Here is a 21,961-nt window from a genome sequence, read left to right on the forward strand (position 1 = left end):
TGGAATCGTAGAACTGTAGAGCTGGAAGGGAACCTGAGGGTCATCTAGTCCAACCGCCTACAATGCAGGAATCTCAACATGTGATCCCTTACTCAATTCGAAAGCATATTGCATGGTCACCTCACTCAGGGGCTCCCAGGGTTCTGCTGCGTGACCCCTGAACAGTTAAGATGTGATGGACTATGCAGAATTGGATAAATTAACAGGAAGGATTCAAAACCTGCAGGACCAGAGATTCTTAGAAGACTGGAGTAAATATATGAATTATTTGAAAAGTAATAGTAATGAACAGATAACGCTAGTAGGACTGCAAGAAGTTTTGTAAGGAGGACTATATGAAATATTTCAAGAAAGACTATGAGGAGAATTATTAGTTGATGATAATTAAGAGCAGAAAATAATCAGAGGTGAAGTCTAAAACAATGTACCGTATATGTTATGTTATGTGACTGTTGGAAATGATATGTTAAAAAACTAACTATACATTATATATATATATATAGAGAGAGAGAGAGAGAGACACGTGAAGTATAGTGGGAAGTTCACTCAGACACGTGAAGTTCAGCTTGGGTGCCTCTCAGCCTAACCTACCTCACAGGGTCGTTGAGGGGATTTAAATGAGGAGAACCATGTTTGCCACCTTGACCTCCTTGGTGAAAAAAGGTGGGCAATAAATGCAATAAATTTATGAAGGTGGGATATAAATGCAGTGAAAATGAGAAGCAGACGACGCAGGCCCTTCTGCCCCAGTAACAAGTGACCAGCTAGCAGATTGACTGTGAAGTAATAAGGTCTCTTCTCATAAGCAATCCTGATTAATGAGATTGACCTATCCTTAAGAGGCTTTCACTGATAAAGGTAATATGATTAACGTGTAATTCAAAGATCGTTCTAAAGCCCTGTGGGAGAGGAGGAGCAAACTGTCTCTGCGGGCATGGGTGGCGGGTCATTACTGGCAGAAATGGGTTGCAAGCTAATCTGCAAATATGCCCCAATCGCTCCCCCCCCCCCCGGGATTGATGTAAATAAAATACTTAGTGTAACTCCTTGCAGACAGAATCACTTGGAGACCGAGACAGAACATTTAAAGCACTATGGTAGCATTTCAGGGGGGAAGCAATGGCCTTTGAGCCCTGCCTGCAGGTTTTTATACAGGCACCTATCCTGCTATAGGAGTTGCCCACGGGATCTCATTCTGATCCAGTACAACAATCCTTTTAGCCTTACGCCTTAAGCAGGTGTTGTGGCAAATGGGAGAAGGGCAAGCGAAGATGCACATCGGCCTGTGAAGAGTCCGTCAGAGCAAACAACATGTTTGCTCCAAGATGCTCAACTAAGGAAGTCAGACTATCCTCCACCAGGGCCAGGGCCTTCTCAGTGATGGCTCCGACCTGGTGGAATGCTCCTTGAGACTAGGGTCCTTCAGGATTTAACCTCGTTATGTCGGGCCTGTAAGACAGAGCTATTCCGCCCGGCCTTTAATTTGAATTCAGCCTGATCTTTTATTTCCCTTCCCTTCTCTTCCCTCCCCCTCCCCTTTTATGAAGCTCACCCGCTCTGAGACCCCACAGCTAATTCTCCCCTGGCCTCCTCGCTGGTCCAAGTAGGACCAATTCAGCCAGCTAGCCCTGGGGATTATCTAATTGATCTTTGATTTTTGAATTTTACTGTTATTCATGTCTTTTATACTGTATTTTATGCTGCTTTTATAATTAAGTGTTTTAAGTTTGTTGTTAGCCGCTCTGAGCCCGGTTTTTGAGCCGGGAAGGGCGGGGTATAAATAAAAATTTATTATTATTTTATTATTACTCTAATTAAGAGTTGAAACGGCTCTGCGAGGGATGCTCAGATGTTCTTCCTCGTATACAACACAGCATGGATCAGGGTGCGTAGAGGAGAGGCACTCACACTTATCTCTGGAGCGGCCACTCACCGGCTTGCACCCTCTTCGAACAACCTAATTATTGCCCAGAGGAAGACAGAGCTCATAACTAGCTGGACTAACTGCTGTTGTAAAAAACAAACAAACAAACAAACAAACAAACAAACAGATTTGTCTATTTGGGTGGATAGGGAAGGAAGTGGCAGCAGTGATGGTTGTTGTTGTTTAGTCGTTTAGTCGTGTCCAACTCTTCGTGACCCCGTGGACCAGAGCATGCCAGGCACTCCTGTCTTCCACTGTAAAACCATGTGGCAGCAGCCATGGGCATGTGGGTCAGCAAATCCGTGGACAGGCTGGTACGTGGTCAACACTCCGGGGTGGAGGGTCGGTGGGCTTCCTTGCGATGTGGAGCCTGTGTGAGAGAGCCACTGTGGTGTAGCATTTAGCATCAAACAAGGACCTCAGTGAGATCTAGGTTCAAATCCCCACTGGGCCATGAACGAAGATCACTGGGTGACCTTGGGACAGTTCTGCCTTTCAGCTTAACCAACCCCATAGGGTTGCAGTGGGGATTAAATGGGGAGAACTATTTAAGCCATCTTGAGCTCCTTGGAGGAAAGGCGGCCTTTTTCCATCTCCACCGTATTAAGCAGTTGGTCCCTTACCTTTCTCGCCCCGATCTGGCCACAGTGATCCATGTGATGGTCACCCCAGGCTTGATTACTGTAATTCGCTCTACGCGGGGCTGCCCTTGAAGGTCACCCAGAAACTCCTATAGGACCGCCTCTCCTGGTCTGCCCCGCAGAGGACCTTAAGGTCCCTAAATAACAACACTTTGGAGTCCTGAGTCCCAAGAAGGTCAGATTGGCCTCAACCAGGGCCAGGACCTTTTCAGCTCTGGCCCCAGTCTGGTGGAATGCCCTACTGAAGGAGATCAGGGCCCTGCGGGATTTGACATCTTTCCGCAGGGCCTGAAAGACGGAGCTGTTCTGCCTGGCCTTTGGGCTGGACTCAGTCTAACCCCCCCTCTCATTTTTTTTTTTAATGTAACCCCTCATATGGGATTTTGTATATAAATTTTCCCTCAGCTCCTTTTGCTGGCCCATATAGGACCAGCATGGACAGTTGGCCCTGGTGAATATTTGATATTTCCTCCCCTTATGGCTTTGATCTATAGGCCACCACTAAAACAAGGTTGCATTTTAAGCTGTATTCTAACTTATATTTTAATGAACTGTTTTTTGGGGTTTTTTAAAAAAATGTTTTTACTGTACAGTGGTACCTCGGGTTACAGACGCTTCAGGTTACAGACTCCGCTAACCCAGAAATATTACCTCGGGTTAAGAACTTTACCTCAGGATGAGGCGGCGTGGCGGCAGCGGGAGGCCCCATTAGCTAAAGGGTACCTCAGGTTAAGAACGGTTTCAGGTTAAGAACGGACCTCCAGAACAAATCAAGTTCTTAAACCGAGGTACCACTGTATATATATATACGGTGTTAGCCGCCCTGAGCCCAGTCTTGGCTGGGGAGGGGAATAAATAAATAAATAAATAAATTGTTGTTGTTGTTGTTGTTGTTGTTGTTGTTGTTGTCGTCGTTGTTGTTGTTGTTGTTGTTGTTGTTATTATTATTATTATTATTATTATTATTATTATTATTATCATCAAATGTAAACAACAGCAACAACAACATGGTTCTCCGGAAGTTGCTGATTCCTCACGCTACTGGTACTTGTTTTTAGGGGCTCATGGGGGAGCCTCAATGAGATTTCCATGCAGCCAGGAAAGCTGGGTAATAAGGGAGGTGCCAAAGCCAGGCCCTCTCCCCCCGGCTGCTTTTCATGGTGACGCTTTAGAAAACCCACAAGAGCCCATCTGACGGTGGTTAGCGAGGTGCCCCAATGGGAAGCAGAGAAATAGCAGCTAGTAGGAAAAGGACCCACATCCCAGCCAATGAACTACAATTTAGGACAAAATACATGCATTCCTAAAAGGGCACTTTGAGAGAAAGCATGCAAAAAAGATAGGTGCATTTCAAAAGATACCAGAATATGGGCAGGAGAGATACCCTTAGTGCAACACCCACCCTCAAAAGCACTAAGCGGAAAGGTTAGTGCTCCAGAGGAAATGGGGCAAGAGAACCCAAAGGACATTAATAATAATAATAATAGTAATTTTTATTTATACCCCGCCCTCCCCAGCCAAGGCTGGGCTCAGGGCGGCTAACAAGCAATAATAAAATCAAGTTGAAAGAATACAACTTAAAAACAAAATTAAAATACAACAATTAAAATATTGAAACATTAAAATATTAAAATGTAGCCTCATCGCAGGAGGAGAAACGAAAAGAAAAAAGAAAGAGCGGGAGGGAATCAAATTGGCTCCAAGCCAAAGGCCAGGCAGAACAATTCTGTCTTATAGGCCCTGTGGAAAGAAATCAGATCCTGCAGGGCCCTGGTCTCATGAGGCAGAGCGTTCCACCAGACCAGAGCCAGAGTTGAAGAGGCCCTGGCTCTGGTTGAGGCTAATCTGACTTCATTAGGGACCGGGACCACTAGGGTGTTGCTGTTTATGAACCTTGAGGATACATAGATACATGCATTCCCAAAAGGGCACTTTGAGAGAAAGCATGCAAAAAAGATAGGTGCATTTTAAAAGATACTTCACCACCAGGAATACAGGCGGGAGAGATACCCTTAGTGCAACACTCACCCTCAAAAGCCCTAAGCGGAAAGGTTAGTGCCCCAGAGGAAATGGGGCAAGGGATCCCAAAGGACATTGAAGAACAACAGTCCTTGCCGGCAGGCTCACAAAGTGAGAAGACACAAGTGGAAAGGGAGGGGAAATGGTTTGTAAGCAGCTTCTTGTGTAGTGGCCTGGGGTGAGCAAATTTTGCAACCAAGCAACCAGAAGGGAACGTTCTTAAAACCTGGATCCTTTTAAGCCATATATTTCTGGGTAGAAAACAGATAGCCCTGTGGTCCCTGGTGTGTGCCTTATTTTAGTGGATGCATTTGCAAGGAAGGCTGAAGTAACCAGTTGTGAGGTTAACGTATATACAGGCAAAGGAAGGTGCCTTTTACTGAGGCTATTTATGCCTAGATCAGCATTGCTGTGGAATCATAGAATTGTAGAGCTGGAAGGGACAACGAGGGTCATCTAGTCCAACCCTCTGCAACGCAGGAATCTTCTGCCCAACGTGGGGTTTGACAGCACATCCCTGAGACTAAGTGACTCATGTTCTACCAGCTGAGCAATGCTGGGCTATGTATCATCTTTGACCAGCAGGTGTTCTTCCTTTATCTCAGGGGTGGAGAGCCTGTGGCCTTCCAGATGTGGCTGGAACCCAACTCTCCATCAGCCGCAGCCAGCAAGGATGATGGGAGTCACAGGCCAACCACATCTGGAAGGTCACTGGTTCCCCATCCTTACAGTCACTGCAGATGGACCCTGGGGACCTTCACTGCATGCAAAGGGTGTGCACTCTGCACGTGACCCACCAGCCCAGCTCCACCCTCAGGGGTGCCTTACAGAGAACCACACCTGTCAGTCAACATGCTCAGTCAGTGCTGCCTTGTCTTGACTAGCAGAAGTTCCCCAGGGTCTCAAGCAGGTGGGTGGTTTTTAGCCCCCCTGGCCTGCTCATATCCCCAAAGTCGCCATACCTTGGACCCATGGCTTCCTGCATGCCAAAGGGCCTTGCACTCTTCTACTGAATTATGGGTCCTCTCTCTGACCCAGCAGAGTCTGTCCAGGGTCTTGGGCAGAGAAATAAATCATCCCCATCCATGGAGAAGATCTGTACTGGAGGTTTCAAATCTGGAGGTTTCAAAATTTGAACCCGGGGCCTTCTGCATGCCACATCAGGTGCTCTGCCACTGAACTCCAAGTGGAAACGGATTTGTCTGAAGGAGAAGGGAGGCTTGGTGGAAGTCCACCCAAACGCATCCCAAATGCATTTAAAAATGTACAGTGGACGCTCGGGTTGCGAACATGATCCATGTGGGATGCACATTCGCAAACCGCAGCATCCGCAACCAGCAGCGGTGCGTCTGCGCACACGTGGGTTGCGATTCAGTGCATCTGCACACGCGCAAAGCTCAATTTAGTGCTTCTGCGCATGAGCAACCGCCAAAACTCAGAAGTAACCCGTTCCAGTACTTCCGGATTTCGGCGGTACGCAACCCGAAGCATTGGGAGTTTTCCCAAGACAGCTTACAACCAAATCTCCTTTTAAAGCCAATGTCTAAAAGAAAGAAGCTTAGATTAAAAGCAGCAGCATAAAACAATTCCTAATCCAGTATTGCAATTTAAAATGGGTAGCAGTTACAACCATCTCTGCAATGCATCGCATAAGCATGGCTTTCTGGAGGTATGTCCAGAATTGCTTCAGGAATAACTCCTCAGCAACTCCTTCTGACCACTGGCCATGCTGGCTGGGCTGATGGGAGTTGGAGTCCAAGAACATCTCAGGGGCTGCAGATGGTCTAAACCACCCATGATCTAATTAGTACCCACTGAAAGGAGGGTTCACAAGGCACCACACCACAGAACAGTGAGAGCTGGTGGTTCCCAAACTTTTTCAGTCCCCACCCCCTTGGTTCCATAAACTCACCCTAGTACCCCCCACCCTACAAAAAGCATAATTCAAATAGCGCTTTGTGCAACCCACTAACGAAAACAGTAACACAACAAAATTCAAAACAGTAAACAGTTAATTGCACATTTATTCAAAATCCAATTCAAACTATGTAGTTTAACTAATTCCACAAAACTGATGAATCTGGTCCAGTAATACCAGTTTTCAAAGTGTGATAGTTGTTTATACCTCTGCCCCCCCAACTGTTGTCCCCTTGCCTCTCAGCACGCCCCCTAGCTAATCCCACTGCCCACTTTGGGAACCACTGGTGTAAGTGGAAGACGGGGGCTAAACAACTGTTGGCAAGCCCCCCAAACTCAAGGTGGATCACAGCCTCAGGCGTCCAGCTGCAGTACATGTGGGGTTGATGAATGCGTGCGAGAACCTCAAGCCCGTCTCCGAGCATAAGCGCATGAGAGCCTTACCTTGGCCTTCCCTGTGCTCTGCAGGATGTGGACAAGGGCTGAGGCCATCTCCTCCTTGTTCTTCACACTCAGAACTGGCTCCAGAACTGAGCAGAGGACCATGTAGTTGTTGGTGATGTACTCAGCAAACTCCTTGTACATTTCCATGGGGAGGATGCTCATGCTTTGGTAGCGCGACTTGATGCGGATCATGGGGCCCCCAGACTTGCCCTTGCTGGGGTTGGGTGTCACCACCGGGTACCACTTCTCCACAAACTGCCGGCCCGTGACAGAGCCCGCTGGGATGCTGACCAGCCCAATGAAGTTGGTCTTGTCCTTCTTCTTCTTCTTGTCGGTCTCCTTGTACAGGTGGACCGTGATGCCCCTCAGGGATGGAAGGTTGTTGAACTCAAAGTGCTCCCCCCAGAAGACATTGTCTGTTTTCAACTTGCATGTGGTCCGTGCGTAGAGGACCTCGTCCAGGCAGAGTTCGCACAGGTACTTCTTCTTGGCCGGCAAGTCTTTGGCTTCGATAATCCACACCTTGAGCATATTCTCCACCCGCCGGCTGTTGTCCTAGAGAAGAGATGCAATGGGGGGGGCACAGTCAAGAAGAGAGCAAGGATGTGCGGTAAGAGCATAAGGCTCCCAGGACGTTTCCGAGCACAATTCAAAGTGTTGGTGCTGACCTTTAAAGCCCTAAACGGCCTCGGTCCAGTATAGCTGAAGGAGTGTCTCCACCCCCATCGTTCTGCTCGGACACTGAGGTCCAGCTCCGAGGGCCTTCTGGCGGTTCCCTCCCTGCGAGAAGCAGTTACAGGGAACCAGGCAGAGGGCCTTCTCAGTGGTGGCACCCGCCCTGTGGAACGCCCTCCCACCAGATGTCAAAGAGAACAACAACTACCAGACATCTGAAGGCAGCCCTGTTTAGGGAAGCTTTTAATGTTTGATGCATTACTGTATTTTAATATTTTGTGGGAAGCCGCCCAGAGTGGCTGGGGAAGCCCAGCCAGATGGGCAGGGTATAAATAATAAATTATGATTATTATGATTATTATGAGAGCCTGGTGGATCAGGCCAAAGGGCCCCATCTAGTCCAGCACCCTGTTCTCACAGTGGCCAAGCAGATGCTCCAATGCAAAACCAGGACCTGAGCACAAGAGCCACACTTTCCCCCTCCTGTGGTTTCTAGCATCTGGTATTCAGAAGCAGTGCTGCCTCTCACTGTAGAAAGTGAGAGCCAAGCCGTGGTGACTGCCAGCCGTCAATAGCCCTCTCCTCATCCATTAACCTGTCCAATTCTTTTTTAAAGCCATCCAGGTCGGTGGCCATCACTGCAACTATGGGTTCCATAGTTTAACTACGTGCTGCGTGAAGAAGGACTTTCAGCGTGTGGAGGGTGTGTTGGGGGTGGTGGGGGGAAGCAATTACCCGCTGTGAGAATTGGAAGAACGAACGGCTTCATTATTTGCAACGTGCTGGAACAGAAAACCAATCCTTAATTACATTTTTTAACTTTTAAGGAAATTACTGGCTCTCGGGAATTTGCATAATAACCCCCGCTTATGCTCGTTCCCCAAATATCACTATGATTTCTTCTCTCGCTGGCACCAATTTGCAAGAAGAAAGGAGGGCTGAGAACCTGTCTCTCTCTCTCTCTCTCTGTCCTCCCCCCCCCCCAAACTACACATGCTTCACTTTCTAAAAAACCTATTTCACCGCTTCCAATTTGGCAGCCAGGAGAGACTCCAAATTAAAGGGAAAGGTGTGGGGGGGGGGGAAGCGCCCTAAGAGAAAAGAGAACAAATTGTAGACTGAAGAAAACTGTTCTGCAGGTGTTCCCTCCGCTGTGCCACAATTTCTCCACTGGGCTTGAGCAATGGGACAGTACTGCTGGCTTTTCACATCAGGTACCAAGGACCACAACTGCATAAACACAGCCCCAGCCCCCCAGCCAGCAAGCAAAAACCCACCCTATTTAAAAGGGGCAGAGTTTTGAAAGAAAAGGCAATGCCTATAAATGCGTGGGAGGTCATACTTAAGGATTTGCATGAGCAAAAATGGTGGGCAGGTGAGAGGGAGGGACCTTCTTGTGGGGCAGAAAATTGCCCAAGCCTTGGTGCCTTTGACAACAATAATTATCTCAGCCTATGGCCAAGCTGGTTGGGTCTGGTGGGAGTTGCAGCGCAGAACATTCGGAGACAAGGGGATGGTAAAGGCTGGCTCATTGCATATTGAATCCCACAACTCTCCCTCAGAGGAAACTTTATGAAAGTTAAATTTATGCATGATCCACGAACGACACAATTGCCAAAACTCACCTTTTTAAAAAAGAACAAGAGGAAGTAACCTACGGGACCGCATCTCCTGGTATGCCCCGCGGAGGACCTTAAGGTCCACAAATAACAACACTTTGGAAGTCCTGAGCCCCAAGGAGGTCAGATTGGCCTCACCCAGGGCCAGGGCCTTTTCAGCTCTGGCCCCGGCCTGGTGGAACGCCCTACCGCAAGAGATCAGGGCCCTGCAGGAATTGACATCTTTTTGCAGGGCCTGCAAGATGGAGCTGTTCTGCCTGGCCTTTGGGCTGGATTCAGTCTAACCCCCCACTCATTCTTATTTTTATTTTTTGGTGGAATCCTTCATACGGGATTTAGTATATAAATTTCCCCTCAGCTCTTTTTGCTGGTCCATGTAGGACCAGCATGGGTAGTTGGCCCCGGTGAATATTTGACATTTTCTCCCCTTATGGCTCTGATCTATAGGCTACAACTAAAATGAGGCTGCATTTTAAGCTGCATTTTAAACTGTACGTATTCTAACATATTTTAATCAAATGGTTTTTTGTTTTTTTTAAATGTTTTTACTGTATTTATATTCAGTGTTAGCCACCCTGAGCCCGGTCTTAGCTGGGGAGGGCGGGGTATATATAAAATTATTATTATTATTATTATTATTATTATTATTATTATTATTATTATCATCATCATTCACAGGAGCGTCATTGTTCGCTCCCCTAGTTGGCAAGACTCATTTGACAGCAACAAGAAACAGGAGTTTTATGGTATCCTCGGCCCAGTCCTGTGGAACTCTCTGCCACTGGAGATTCCGCAGGATTGCCCAATTCTCTTTTAAAGCCAAGCAAGTTGATGACCACCACTGTGTCCTGAAGTTCTACAGTTTAACTATGTGCTGCGTGAAGCTGCTGCTTAGCTGGTACCTTGTTCGGGTGCACAGCACGGCGCAGATTCTCCATCCACTTGTCCCGCTCTGCTGCAGAGCGGCAGGAAAAGCATTTGCTCCCGGATGACGTCGTCACCTGGAAGAGAGGAAAGAAGAGCGAGTTTCTTGCAAGCTGACCCAACCTTAGGAGCCACGTATCTCTGCGCCATGTGCCGTCCTTGTAAGACCCTGCCCTCCATTGTCCTTAAAAAAAAATACATTAAATGTTACAGAAAAAATGGGAAAAAAAAGAAATAGAAACAATACATAACCATACATAAAAACATTTTATCTACACAATTTTCCAGAATGCAAACTAGAAAAGAAGAAAGGCAAAAGATAAAAGAAACAAGAAAAAAATGAAAAGAAAAAATACTTTCCATAATCAATTATTCCAAATTCATACTTCAAACATTACAATATTTAAATCCTAGTTAAAATATTATAAAAGACTTCCACCGCATTCACCACACGTCTCTTGGTTATCTATTTCACCTTTACATCTGTTCTTCAGTCACTTCCTTTCCTTAAATTCTTTCGTAGTCCATCTAATCTTTGTATTCTCTGTACTGACTTCTTCACCAGGTTAGTCTAAGCACAACCAAACTTTCGTGTTTGATCCCTGTTTGTGTAAATATTCATTTAAGCATTCCCATCGTTTCTGTACCATAGTTTTAGATTTATGCCTTATTATATCTGTCAATTTTGCTATCTCCAGATACTCACATAGTTTACTTAACCATAGTTTACTTAACCTACATTGTCCTATGTTGAGAAGTGGATGAGCCTAGATGGCCCTGCTAATTATACCATCACAACTCAGAACTGCCCTAATGTATTGAAGCACAATTCATAGGGTCCAGCAACAACCAGCCAGCTGCTTCTAGGAAGCTCAGAAGGAAGGAATAAAGGGGACAACTCTCTCTTGTTGTTTGCCTGCAGCATCAGGGGTAGAATGCCTCTGGAGGGAGAGGCTCTGCTCTCACAGGGAATGATTGACTCCCCAGTATGCTTGGGATAAGAGAGCTAGATGGACTTTTGGTCGGATGCATCAGAAGGGAGTTGCTTCCCTGGATGTGTATTTTAATGAGCCAAACAGAGTGTGTATAACTTTACCAGTGCTTATCTTACATTTTGCCTGCTATTTTGTTAATGTTGTTAATATCGTTTTATAGATTATTAATGCTGTATTGATTTGTCAACCATACAACACGACTTTTGCTTTAATTCTGACGCTTAGTTTATTTCTTCAGTTGTTGCTTTGTTAACAGTGTTGTATGGCTTGTAATTGCTTCACTGATGATTTGTTAATTATTCCATATGATTTATGCTGTGTTTGTGATGTTCTGCTATGCTCTGCCATGCTACTATTAGCTATTGTTTGTGAGCCACTTTGGGATTTCTTAGAATGCAATAATACAATAAATCAAATCAAATATCAAACCACTGCGTGTCCCAGCTTGGGGAAATGAAGCAGACAGCTGATCAGATGCTTAACAAAGGAGGAGTCAGGTTCTGGGGTCACGATGTAGCAAATCAGGAGGCTGGCACAAAAGGAGAGCTGGTGGGAACCTGAGAACAAGACCCCCAAACCCACATGGCCAATGGGTGGCCAGTGAATGAATGAATGAATGAACAAACGAGCTGTGAGGTGGATTAAGGCTGGGTGAATTAATGTCTGAGGGTCTCGCAGTGATTTCGTAACTGAGGGTTGTGGACCTGGACCTCCCCAGTCCTAGCTGGACACTCTAACCCAGGTGTGGGGAACCTCAGGCCCCAGGGCCCCAAATGCAGCCCTCCTGCTCTGTCTACCTGGAACTCGAGTCTCCTCATGGGCCCCTTTGAATTTTTCATGCCTGGCTGGATTGGGTCCATTAAAGCTTCTGTGGATGGAGGACAGAGAGGGGTGACTAGCAGGGAAACGGCATCTATCGCCCCACCCACTATTGCCTCTGGCCCCACCTACCCCTGGCAGGTGGCCCCAGGGAGGCTGCCCAGAAATTAATGTGGCCCTTGGGCCTGAAAAACATGGCCCCCACACTGCTCTAACCTCTGCACCATCTTCAAATATCTCAAGGGCTGTCACATGCAGCAAGCTTGTTTTCTCCTGCTGGTGGAGGGTAGGACTCGAACCCATGGCTTCAGGTTAAAAGAAAGGAGATTCCAACTAAACATCAAGAGGAGTTTTCTGACAGTAAGGGTTGTACGACAGGGAATGGACTCTCTTGGGAAGTTGTGGACTTGCCATCCTTGGAGGTTTTAAAGCAGTGGGTGGATGGCCACCTGTCATGGGTGGTTTAGCTGTGTTTCCCGCATTGCAGGGGGTTGGACTAGATGACCCCTGGGGTCCCTTCCAACTCTACAATTCTATGATCCATTGATCCATTATGTTTTCAACAATGTTACCACTTTTGTGTGTGTGTGGTTTTGATCAATAATATACACACTTTAACTTATATTGGGATTGTGTTTTAGTCAAAAAGCTTTGGAATTTGGTTTATAAGGAAATATGTGGATTGTATCTTGCCCGACATCAATACTGTAAGATATTTTTGACAAAGGCAAAACCATCCTATCATCCCAAGAAATGCTCTAACCAGCCAACAACAGTATACAAAAAAGAAGTGCAGATGAGGGGAAGCTGCACGCACAAAATACATGCAGAGATGAAAATAGTACCTTGCCCAAAAATTCACCTTTAAAATCACAACTTGATGTGGGAATGCGGCAGGTGGCACTTAAGCCAGGGGGAAAGAAATAGTGGGGGAGGAACAGAAATAGAAATTGATCCCTGCATGGGTTGGGCTAGATGACCCTTGGGTTCCCTTCCAACTCTGCAATTCTATGACTCTCGGGTGTACAATGGAAAATCTGAAACAACACCACAGGAGGGGGGGGGAGCTCTTTCACATGTCCAGGCACCACATAGATTAGGCACATTATGCAATAGGTGGGGAAGCCCCAATAAAATGTATACTTTAATGAAGCCCAGGCTGTTATGTGTGTTTTATTTATTAATAAAGTGTTTTTTTTAATACAGGTATTAGTTTGCCAGGCCAAAATTCAATTAGTGCAGTGAGGAGGGAGGAAATCATTAGTTTCTCAAATCTAACTCATTTTGCCTCATTATCCTTGTTCCATGGGTGGGTGGCTCTTCCTAAAGGAGGCAAAATCACTCTGCAATTTTTGCTTGCCGCCTGAAACGAAAGCAAGGTAGAGAGGAAGTCTGGAAGGTGTTTCTGCTGCAAGCCAAGCGCCTTATTGAAATGCAGAGCCCAGCCTCTCTCAAGGACAGTCGTGAGGGTGGCATGGAGAAGCAAGAGGCAGGGAGGCGCTAAGGGCAGTGGTGACATTATCCTTGTGATACCAGGGCGGGGGAGAGCTGTGGCGAAGCAGCGAAGCACCTGCTTGGCATGCAGATGGAACCCGGTGTAATCCCCAGGTCTGGGAAAGACCCCTGCCTGCGACCCAGGAGACCCAGATAGGTCAAGGGCTCGTCTTGGTGGAAGGTAGGCAGGGTTTTTCAGCCGTAACTCAATGGAAATCAGTTCCGGCTCCTCTCAGGTGAGCACCATTGCCATTGTAAGAAAACAAGGGAGGCGCTAATGGTGAGTTCCACCACCTCTTTTTCTAGAAAAATAGTACTGGTGGAAGGCAACTTAATTGGATGCTGCTACATCAGCCTGTTACTTGGAAGCAAGAAGGCTCAAATCTTGGTCCATTTTGTGGGTGACAACCATAGCTGAATGGTATACAGAAGATGCTTTTAATTCAGAAGGGCCCCAAGGTACAATTCCCCACTGGCATCTCCAGGTAGGCAAAGGTAAAGGGACCCCTGACCATTAAGTCCAGTCGTGGCCGACTCTGGGGTTGCGGCGCTCATCTCGCTTTATTGGCCAAGGGAGCCAGCGTACAGCTTCCGGGTCATGTGGCCACCATGACTAAGCCGCTTCTGGCAAACCAGAGCAGGGCATGGAAATGCCGTTTACCTTCCCGCCGGAGCGGTACCTATTTATCTACTTGCACTTTGATGTGCTTTTGAACTGCTAGGTTGGCAGGAGCAGGGACTGAGCAACGGGAGCTCGCAGGGATTCGAACCGCCGACCTTCTGATCGGCAAGTCCTAGGCTCTGTGGTTTAACCCACAGCGCCACCCGCGTCCCTGCATCTCCAGTTAGGGCTGGGTAAAGACTATTCTGAAACGCTGGAGAGCTATTGCTTCCAGCCAGTGTAAGCAAAACAGACAGAGGGATCAATGTTTGACTTCCTGTCTTCCTGTGGAGCAATGCGCTCACCTCTGGAGGTGGCAAGGGGCAGCAGGAGGCTGGGAGTGATGGGAGGGAAGGCTGGAGGCTGCTGTGTGACCTCATAAGTCAGGGCAAGCTTGTGGATGGATGGTAAGACCAGGCAGAAATCCTGCACACAGTTTTTGCAACCCAGATAAATTATGCAAACGGCGGCATCTGCATGGATGCGTTTTGCAAAGTTCGGAGGACAGCGGAAGGTGCAGTGCGACAAAACTCTGCAACTGGACCTCCTTACCTTGGAAAAAAGTTCTGCTCACTGCACCCTCCCATCACCACAAAGCTCCCCCCCCCCACACACGCAGCCCCAAACACGCACTTTGAGCCAAACAGTCAGACTGCCTGCGCCCTCCCGGTGTTGCATGCGCAATCAAGGAGATGCCAGGGCTTGAACTTGGGACCTTCCGTATGCAAAGCAGATTCTCTGTCCCTCTACAGTCCTTCACCATACTGAATCAGACCACTGGCCCATCTAGGCCTACACTGCCTGCACTGACAGGCAGCAGCAGCCTACCTGGAGATGCTGGTGGTTGAACGCAGGGCCTTCTGCAAGCAAGCCTGATGATCAAACATTGAGCTATGGCCTTGGGTCAGACCATTTCTCCACCTAGCTCAGTCTTGGGGGTCAAAGGGCACATGTCGAAGACAGGCACCCAATTTCACCCTGGTGTGAGAGGATCACGTCTCTGCCCTCAAGGCAGGGAAAGCGCAGCAGCAAGATGTCCCTCCAGCCCCACTCTCGCCGATCCTCAGAACAATTCCTGCCACTCCCATCCTGCCCAGGTGCCCTTGGTGTGTCAGGTTAACTTTGCTGTTCTTCCCCATGAGGTTGTTTTCCAGGACGTCAGTTCAATTTTGTCCATTCCAATTTTGTCCATTCCAATTTTGGCTTTTCCTTGAGTGTAAGACCATCAACCGGGGATGCGGGTGGCACTGTGGGTTAAACCACAGAGCCTAGGACTTGCCAATTGGAAGGTCAGCAGTTCGAATCCCCACAACGGGGTGAGCTCCCATTGCTTAAGGGAAATGTACAAGTCTGTGAGGGCAGGGACTGTCTTGTTCTGATTCTATGCAAACCGCCCAGGCAGGCTTTTTGGATGGAAAGTGGGGTACAACCCCCCCCCCCTGCCCCGTGATAAAACAAGCAATATATAAGTGATTGTCATGGCTCAAAATGAACATAAAAGCAACCCTGTTGGGTCAGGCCAAAGGTCCGCCGAGTCCAACCTCCTGCTTCCCACAGGGGTCAATCTCTCAGGAGTGCATACCCACCCACCTCAAAAGCAGGGCATCCGGCCAGCTGCCTTCCTGGATGTCAATGAGTGCACCTTACCTCGAAGCAGAAATCCTGCCCCAGGATGCTGCTATGAACAGGCTTAATGACCACTTCTTCCTCCATGCTGAGATCCAGGGCCTCCACAGCGCTACTTGGACTGAGCAGTGACTCGTGGGAGCGAGATTCCTTCAGCCTGGGCATTAGATGGGATCTGGAGGGAGAGGAAGGCAAGAACAGTGAGCATCAGAGCCACGCCCTTCCAGCACCATGGAAAGGATTAAGCACCGCTTTCCACAATAGCCCTTGAAAAAAGAAGTGTCAGATTGGACCAACAGCACATCGGCGACCTTCCCTGATCTACAGCCCTTCCCACCCATACAGGTCCCCAAAGTCGCTCACAAGCGTAATAAAACAAGATAAAACAATAGGATTGAGTTTAAAACCAATAAGGAAGAGCAACAAGCAATCAGCACCATTGCAAACCAAGACTCTGAGGATCAGAGATTTTAAATAGAGTAGAGATTTTAAATAGAAGCCTGCTAACACATTAAATAGAAGCCTGCTAACTCAAAGAAAAGCTCAACAACTTTGGTTGGCCCTCATGGCTCTTCACTTCACCAAATCTGGCCCTCTTTGAAAAAAAGTTTGGACACCACTGTATCTAATGAAACGCGGTGGCTATACAGTGGACGCTCGGGTTGTGAATGTGATCCATGTGGGATGCATGTTCACAACCCGCAGCAGCGCGTCTGCACACACATGGGTTGCAATTTGATGCTTCTGTGCATGCACAAAGTGCAATTTAGCGGTTCTGCGCATGTGAGACCGCCAAAACCCAGAAGTAACCCATTCCGGTACTTCCGGGTTTTGGCGGGTGCGTAACCTTAAAAAACGCAACTTGAAGTGGCTGTAACCCGAGGTATGACTGTATTAAGGGCTTGAGAGAGCAGCTTCTCTCTTTGGAAGCCAAAGCAGGAGGGGCTGCCAATCACAGTTGGTGGGGCTTGGCAGGTCACAAGCTAGGGTGGCTCACAGTGCACCCCTGCATTTAAGCATTAGCCAGGTAGCCGAAGGTAACCCATAACTGCATATGTGCAGGTGAGTGAGCACACAGAGAAGGGAAGAGCATTACGTCCTCTCTGGCAGCAGGAAGGTGTGTGCGCTCCATTGGGCTAGCAAACATGTTTGCAGGCTACTAACCTTCTTGGGCTCATGGTCAAGGCTGACTGAATGGGACCTTTGGTCCTGCGAGATCAAGGAGGGAATTCAGGGAAAGGAAAGGCAGATTTGAGAGGATCGGCAACAGCTGGTAGGAACTCCCTCCAGAGAGAGGTGTGTCAGGCACCTTGATTATTCGCCTTCCTGCAAATGCCTTTTGACACCTGAGGAGTGCATATTTTTTAGAACACACCTTATTTTTTGTGATTGTAGGCTGTTTTAAACAGTTTCTAATGCTGTGTTTTAGTGCTGCAACCTGCCCCGTGACCTTAAGATAAAGGGTGGGTAATTAATAATGATAATAATTTTACATTCCTGAGTTTGAATGAAAATCTGCTAAAGATAGTTGTGTGATCCTTTCCCGCCCACAGACAAGGAAGCCGCTCCAGAACATTTCCCGCCCCTCATTTCTTTGGACAATGATGGGAATAATTTTAAGTCAGCCACAACAATGCAGCAAGGACAGAATGGGCATTGTTGAGGTCCCAGAGCAGCTTAAAAGAAAACAAATACTCGGGGTGTCTTGGAAAAGAGCAAAGACGCAGGATAAATGAAAACCTCCCTGCAGATAGTGACAAAAGCCAGTGTAGATTTTCACAACCATCTGTTTCCCCCTCGGCCCTCCCTTGGATCATTGGAATGGGTTGTAAACTTGAAATTAGGGCTCCAGGGATGATGCAGGAAGTTGAAGGCACCCCACAAGGAGGAAGGGAAGACCCGGCAAGAACAGAACTTTATGGAAGAGCCATAACTCAGTGGTGGAACACCTGTTTTTCATGCAGAAGGTCCCATACACACAAAATTAAGACGCCAAGTACTATCATCACATCTGCGTTCCTATTTTCTTATTACCCAAATTACAGTAATATTCTATTCTATTCTATTCTATTCTATTCTATTCTATTCTATTCTATTCTATTCTATTCTATTCTATTCTATTCTACTATTGCGTTGCATTCCATTTCCACCCTACCTTTTTTCTGAAGCTGGCATATGTTAGGTAAAGGTAAAGGTAAAGGTAAAGAGACCCCTGGCCATTAGGTCCAGTTGTGACCGATTCTGGGGTTGCGGCGCTCATCTCGCTTTATTGGCCGAGGGAGCCAGCGTACAGCTTCCGGGTCATGTGGCCAGCATGACTAAGCCGCTTCTGGCGAACCAGAGCAGCGCACAGAAACACCGTTTACCTTCCCGCCAGAGTGGTACCTATTTATCTACTTGCACTTTGCGGTGCTTTCGAACTGCTAGGTTGGCAGGAGCAGGGACCGAGCAGTGGGAGCTCACCCCATCACGGGGATTCGAACCGCCGACCTTCTGATCGTCAAGTCCTAGGCTCTGTGGTTTAACTCACAGCGCCATCCGCGTCCCTATATGTTAGGTACTTCCTTTCATTTAATCCCCACAGCAACCCTGTGAGGTAGGTTAGGCTGAGAGGCAGCGATTGGCACCCAAGGCCCTACAGTCAGCTTCACGGCTGAGTGGAGATTTGAACCCTGGTCTCCCAGGTCCTAATCCAATTCCCCTACCACCACACCGCACTGGATCTCTCTTCCAGATGGGAAACCCTTTCAATAAGACCACATGCATCAAAAGAGAAGAAGGGAGTATAGCGATTTTTGCTTCCAGACAATTGGCTGTGCCCAGATACAAACTGTACCAGCTAATTAAATCCATCCATTGCCTGTTCTTAATAATAAGGGTTCCTATGGCACATCAATGTCCTTGGCGCTTGCAAAGTATAGAACAGGTCTCTGCTGAAAGGGATTTACAATCCAGAATGATGTGGGGACACAATGGAAATGGAAGAAGCATGGAGGCTTGGGAGGTTGGGCTAAAGTATGGCTCTCCTAGGGTGAAACTGGGCAACGCTTCTTCATCAGATGGTGCAACTCTATTATTTAAACTGGCTACTGAGCAATCATTAAATATTATCATTATTATTAATTGCATTTATATCCCACCTTTTCCCCTTCAAGGAGCTCAAGGCAGCTTACATGGTCCTTCCCCTCCTCAGTTTAATTCTCGCAACCACCCTGTGAGGTAGGCTGGGCTGAGAAGCCAGCTCAAGGTCACACCCAGAGAACTTCATGGCCCAACAGAGATTTGAACCCTGGTCTCCCATGTCCTAGTCAGAAATGCTAACCACTACACCATTTTGGATTGTGACGCCTCTCTATTGTACATGCAGAAGGGAAAGGAGATGGCTCTCTGGCCCCAGGGAGCCTACAGTTTAAAGGCTGACAGTTAGGGGAAAGGAAATGGGGCAGCAGCTCAGACACCGGGAGCTGACGCTTTGTGTGTGGAAGGTCCCCCCCCCCCATTCAATTCTCAGCAAGTCTGGGGAAGGGCTGGCAAAGACCAACCTACCTGAAATTCCCTGGAAGGCTATAGCTCAGTGGCAGAGCCCATGCTTTGCCCGCAGAAGGTCCCAGGACACAATTTCTAAAATCCCCTGCCTGAAAAACCCCAGGGAACATCTGCTGTTAGTGTCCGTGCAGGCAGCTACCAAAGCTCCAAAAGGCCGTTGCAGGAGAGGCGCAAAGGGGTTAAGCTTTTGGGAATACTGCTTTCTCCGGAACAGAGATCAGTCCTGTCCCCCCCCCCTCCGCAAGCCTCACCAAAAAGGACTTCCATCGCCGCCCCATCACCGCCTAGCAGCTGTGGCCTGGCATGGAACATCTGCTGCGGGAGAAGTCAGGCGAGAGCTGGGCACCTCCTATTCTGTGCCGAAAAAGCTTGAGAAAGGGGGAAACTGAACGGGGAGGGGGCACATCTCTCCCACTGCTCCCAACCACCTGGTTCTCCCCTCCTCGCCCATCCCACCTCCTTTCCCCTCCTCTGGCCCCCGCTCAGCATCGCCAAAGCAGCAGAGGCACACAAACACACACTGTGAGCTTTGAGCTTGATCTGGCTCCTGCGGCTGCTGATTGGCTGCTCTGTAGCTGGGGAAGGGAGCCACAGCTGCCGAAAATGTCAACATCCGTGCGCTTGTGAGCAAGCAAATGAGCACCCGCTGCGCACTGTGAGGAACGCGGAGGAGCGGTGCCATGGACCCCGCAGTTCAGGGCCTGGGACAAGTGGTGAGATGGTGTCAGACTGGTGGTCCAAAGAGATCTCCCCAAAAGCAGATAGATGTAAGAAGAGCCTGGCTGCTGGATCATGCCCGTGCCACACCCTGCCCAGGATCCTGTTCTCACAACGGCCAACCAGATCATCCAGTTGTAAACTTAGGACCCCCAAAGAGTCACAACGCAGGAGTCACAGAAAAGGAATCACTGACAGGTGGCCATCCAACCTTCGTGTCAAAACCTCCAGGACGTTTCCGAGCACAATTCAAAGTGTTGGTGCTGACCTTTAAAGCCCTTAAAGGCCTCAGTCCAGTATACCTGAAGGAGCGTCTCCACCCCCATCTTTCTGCCCGGACACTGAGGTCCAGCGCCAAGGGCCTTTTGGCGGTTCCCTCCCTGCGAGAAGCCAAGTTACAGGGAACCAGGCAGAGGGCCTTCTCGGTGGTGGCGCCCGCCCTGTGGAACGCCCTCCCATCAGATGTCAAAGAGAAAAACAACTACCAGACTTTTAGAAGAGATCTGAAGGCAGCCCTGTTTAGGGAAGCTTTTAATGTTTGATGCATTACTGTATTTTAATGTTTTGTTGGAAGCCGCCCAGAGTGGCTGGGGAAACCCAGCCAGATGGGTGGGTTATAAGTGAATTATTATTATTATTATTATTATTATTATTATTACTACTACTACTACTACTACAGTGGTGCCCCGCAAGACGAACGCCTCGCAAGACGAAAAACCCGCTAGACGAAAGGGTTTTCCGTTTTGGAGGCGCTTCGCAAGACGAATTTCCCTATGGGCTTGCTTCGCAAGAAGAAAGCCCATAGGGAAATCTCCGGGGACCTCTTTTAAATGCTAGCGGTGGGCAGCAAAGCCTTCCCCCCCCCTCCGGCCTTCAGAAGAGGTCCAGGAAGGCCGGCGGGGGCCAAAAGGCTTTGCTCCCCACCGCCAGCATTTTAAAAGCGGTCCTGGATAGCAGGGAAGCGCTTCCCGCTATCCTGGACGGCTTTTGAAGGCAGGCGGGGGGGGGGAGCAAAGACTTTTGCCCCCCGCCCGCCTTCAGAAGAGGTCCAGGACCTCTTCTGAAGGCGGAGGGGGGGGCAAAAGTCTTTGTCCCCCCTGCCTGCCTTCCCGGGGGCTTTTGAAGACAGGCGGGGGGAGCAAAGACTTTTGCCCCCCGCCCGCCTTCAGAAGAGGTCCAAGACCTCTTCTGAAGGCGGGCGGGGGGCAAAGGTCTTTGTCCCCCCTGCCTGCCTTCCCGGGGGCTTTTGAAGACAGGCGGGGGGAGCAAAGACTTTGGCCCCCCGCCCGCCTTCAGAAGAGGTCCTGGACCTCTTCTGAAGGCCGGCGGGGGGCAAAAGTCTTTGTCCCCCCTGCCTGCCTTCCGGGGGTTTTTAAATCGCCCCGGGACTGTCCCGGGGCGATTTAAAAGCCCCCGGACTGCTTTTGAAGGCAGGCGGGGGAGGGAGCAAAGACTTTTGCCGCCCGCCCGCCTTCTGAAGAGGACCTCTTCTGAAGGCTGGCGGGGGGCAAAAGTCTTTGCTCCCCCCTGCCTGCCTTCCCGGGAGAGCAGAGAAACGTTTCTCTGCTCTCCCGGGAAGGCAGGCAGGGGGGAGCAAAGACTTTTGCCCCCCGCCAGCCTTCAGAAGAGGTCCTGGACCTCTTCTGAAGGCGGGCGGGCGGCAAAAGTCTTTGTCCCCCCTGCCTGCCTTCCCGGGGGCTTTTAAATCGCCCCGGGACAGCGGAGAATGCCCGCCAGCATTTTAAGATCGCCCGGACAGCGGAGAAGTCTTCCACTGTCCCGGGGTTTCCGCTGTCCCGGGGGCTTTTAAAATGCTGGGGGACGGCAGCGAACCCTTCGCTGCCGGCCGCCAGCATTTTAAGATCGCCCCGGGACAGCGGAAAAGTCTCCGCTGTCCCGGGGGCTTTTAAAATGCTGGGGGACAGCAGCGAAGGGTTCGC

The 21,961-nt window shown here is 48.8% G+C and overlaps 1 protein-coding gene across 9 annotated transcripts in view; it reads right to left on the minus strand.

Moving 5' to 3' along the window:
* Positions 1-21,961, minus strand: part of DAB2IP (DAB2 interacting protein) — a 305,802-nt gene that overhangs the window by 40,350 nt on the left and 243,491 nt on the right. For all 9 annotated transcript variants that reach the window (XM_081896336.1, XM_081896334.1, XM_081896335.1 and 6 more), the window contains 3 exons: positions 15,780-15,933; positions 10,142-10,240; positions 6,946-7,500 (listed from right to left, as the gene is read on the minus strand). In XM_081896336.1, the coding sequence (XP_081752462.1) occupies positions 6,946-7,500; positions 10,142-10,240; positions 15,780-15,933 (808 nt within the window). The remainder of the gene's footprint in view (positions 1-6,945; positions 7,501-10,141; positions 10,241-15,779; positions 15,934-21,961) is intronic.

This window comes from Podarcis melisellensis, assembly GCF_964234715.1.
Source record: "Podarcis melisellensis genome assembly, chromosome: Z".
Taxonomy (NCBI): domain Eukaryota; kingdom Metazoa; phylum Chordata; class Lepidosauria; order Squamata; family Lacertidae; genus Podarcis; species Podarcis melisellensis.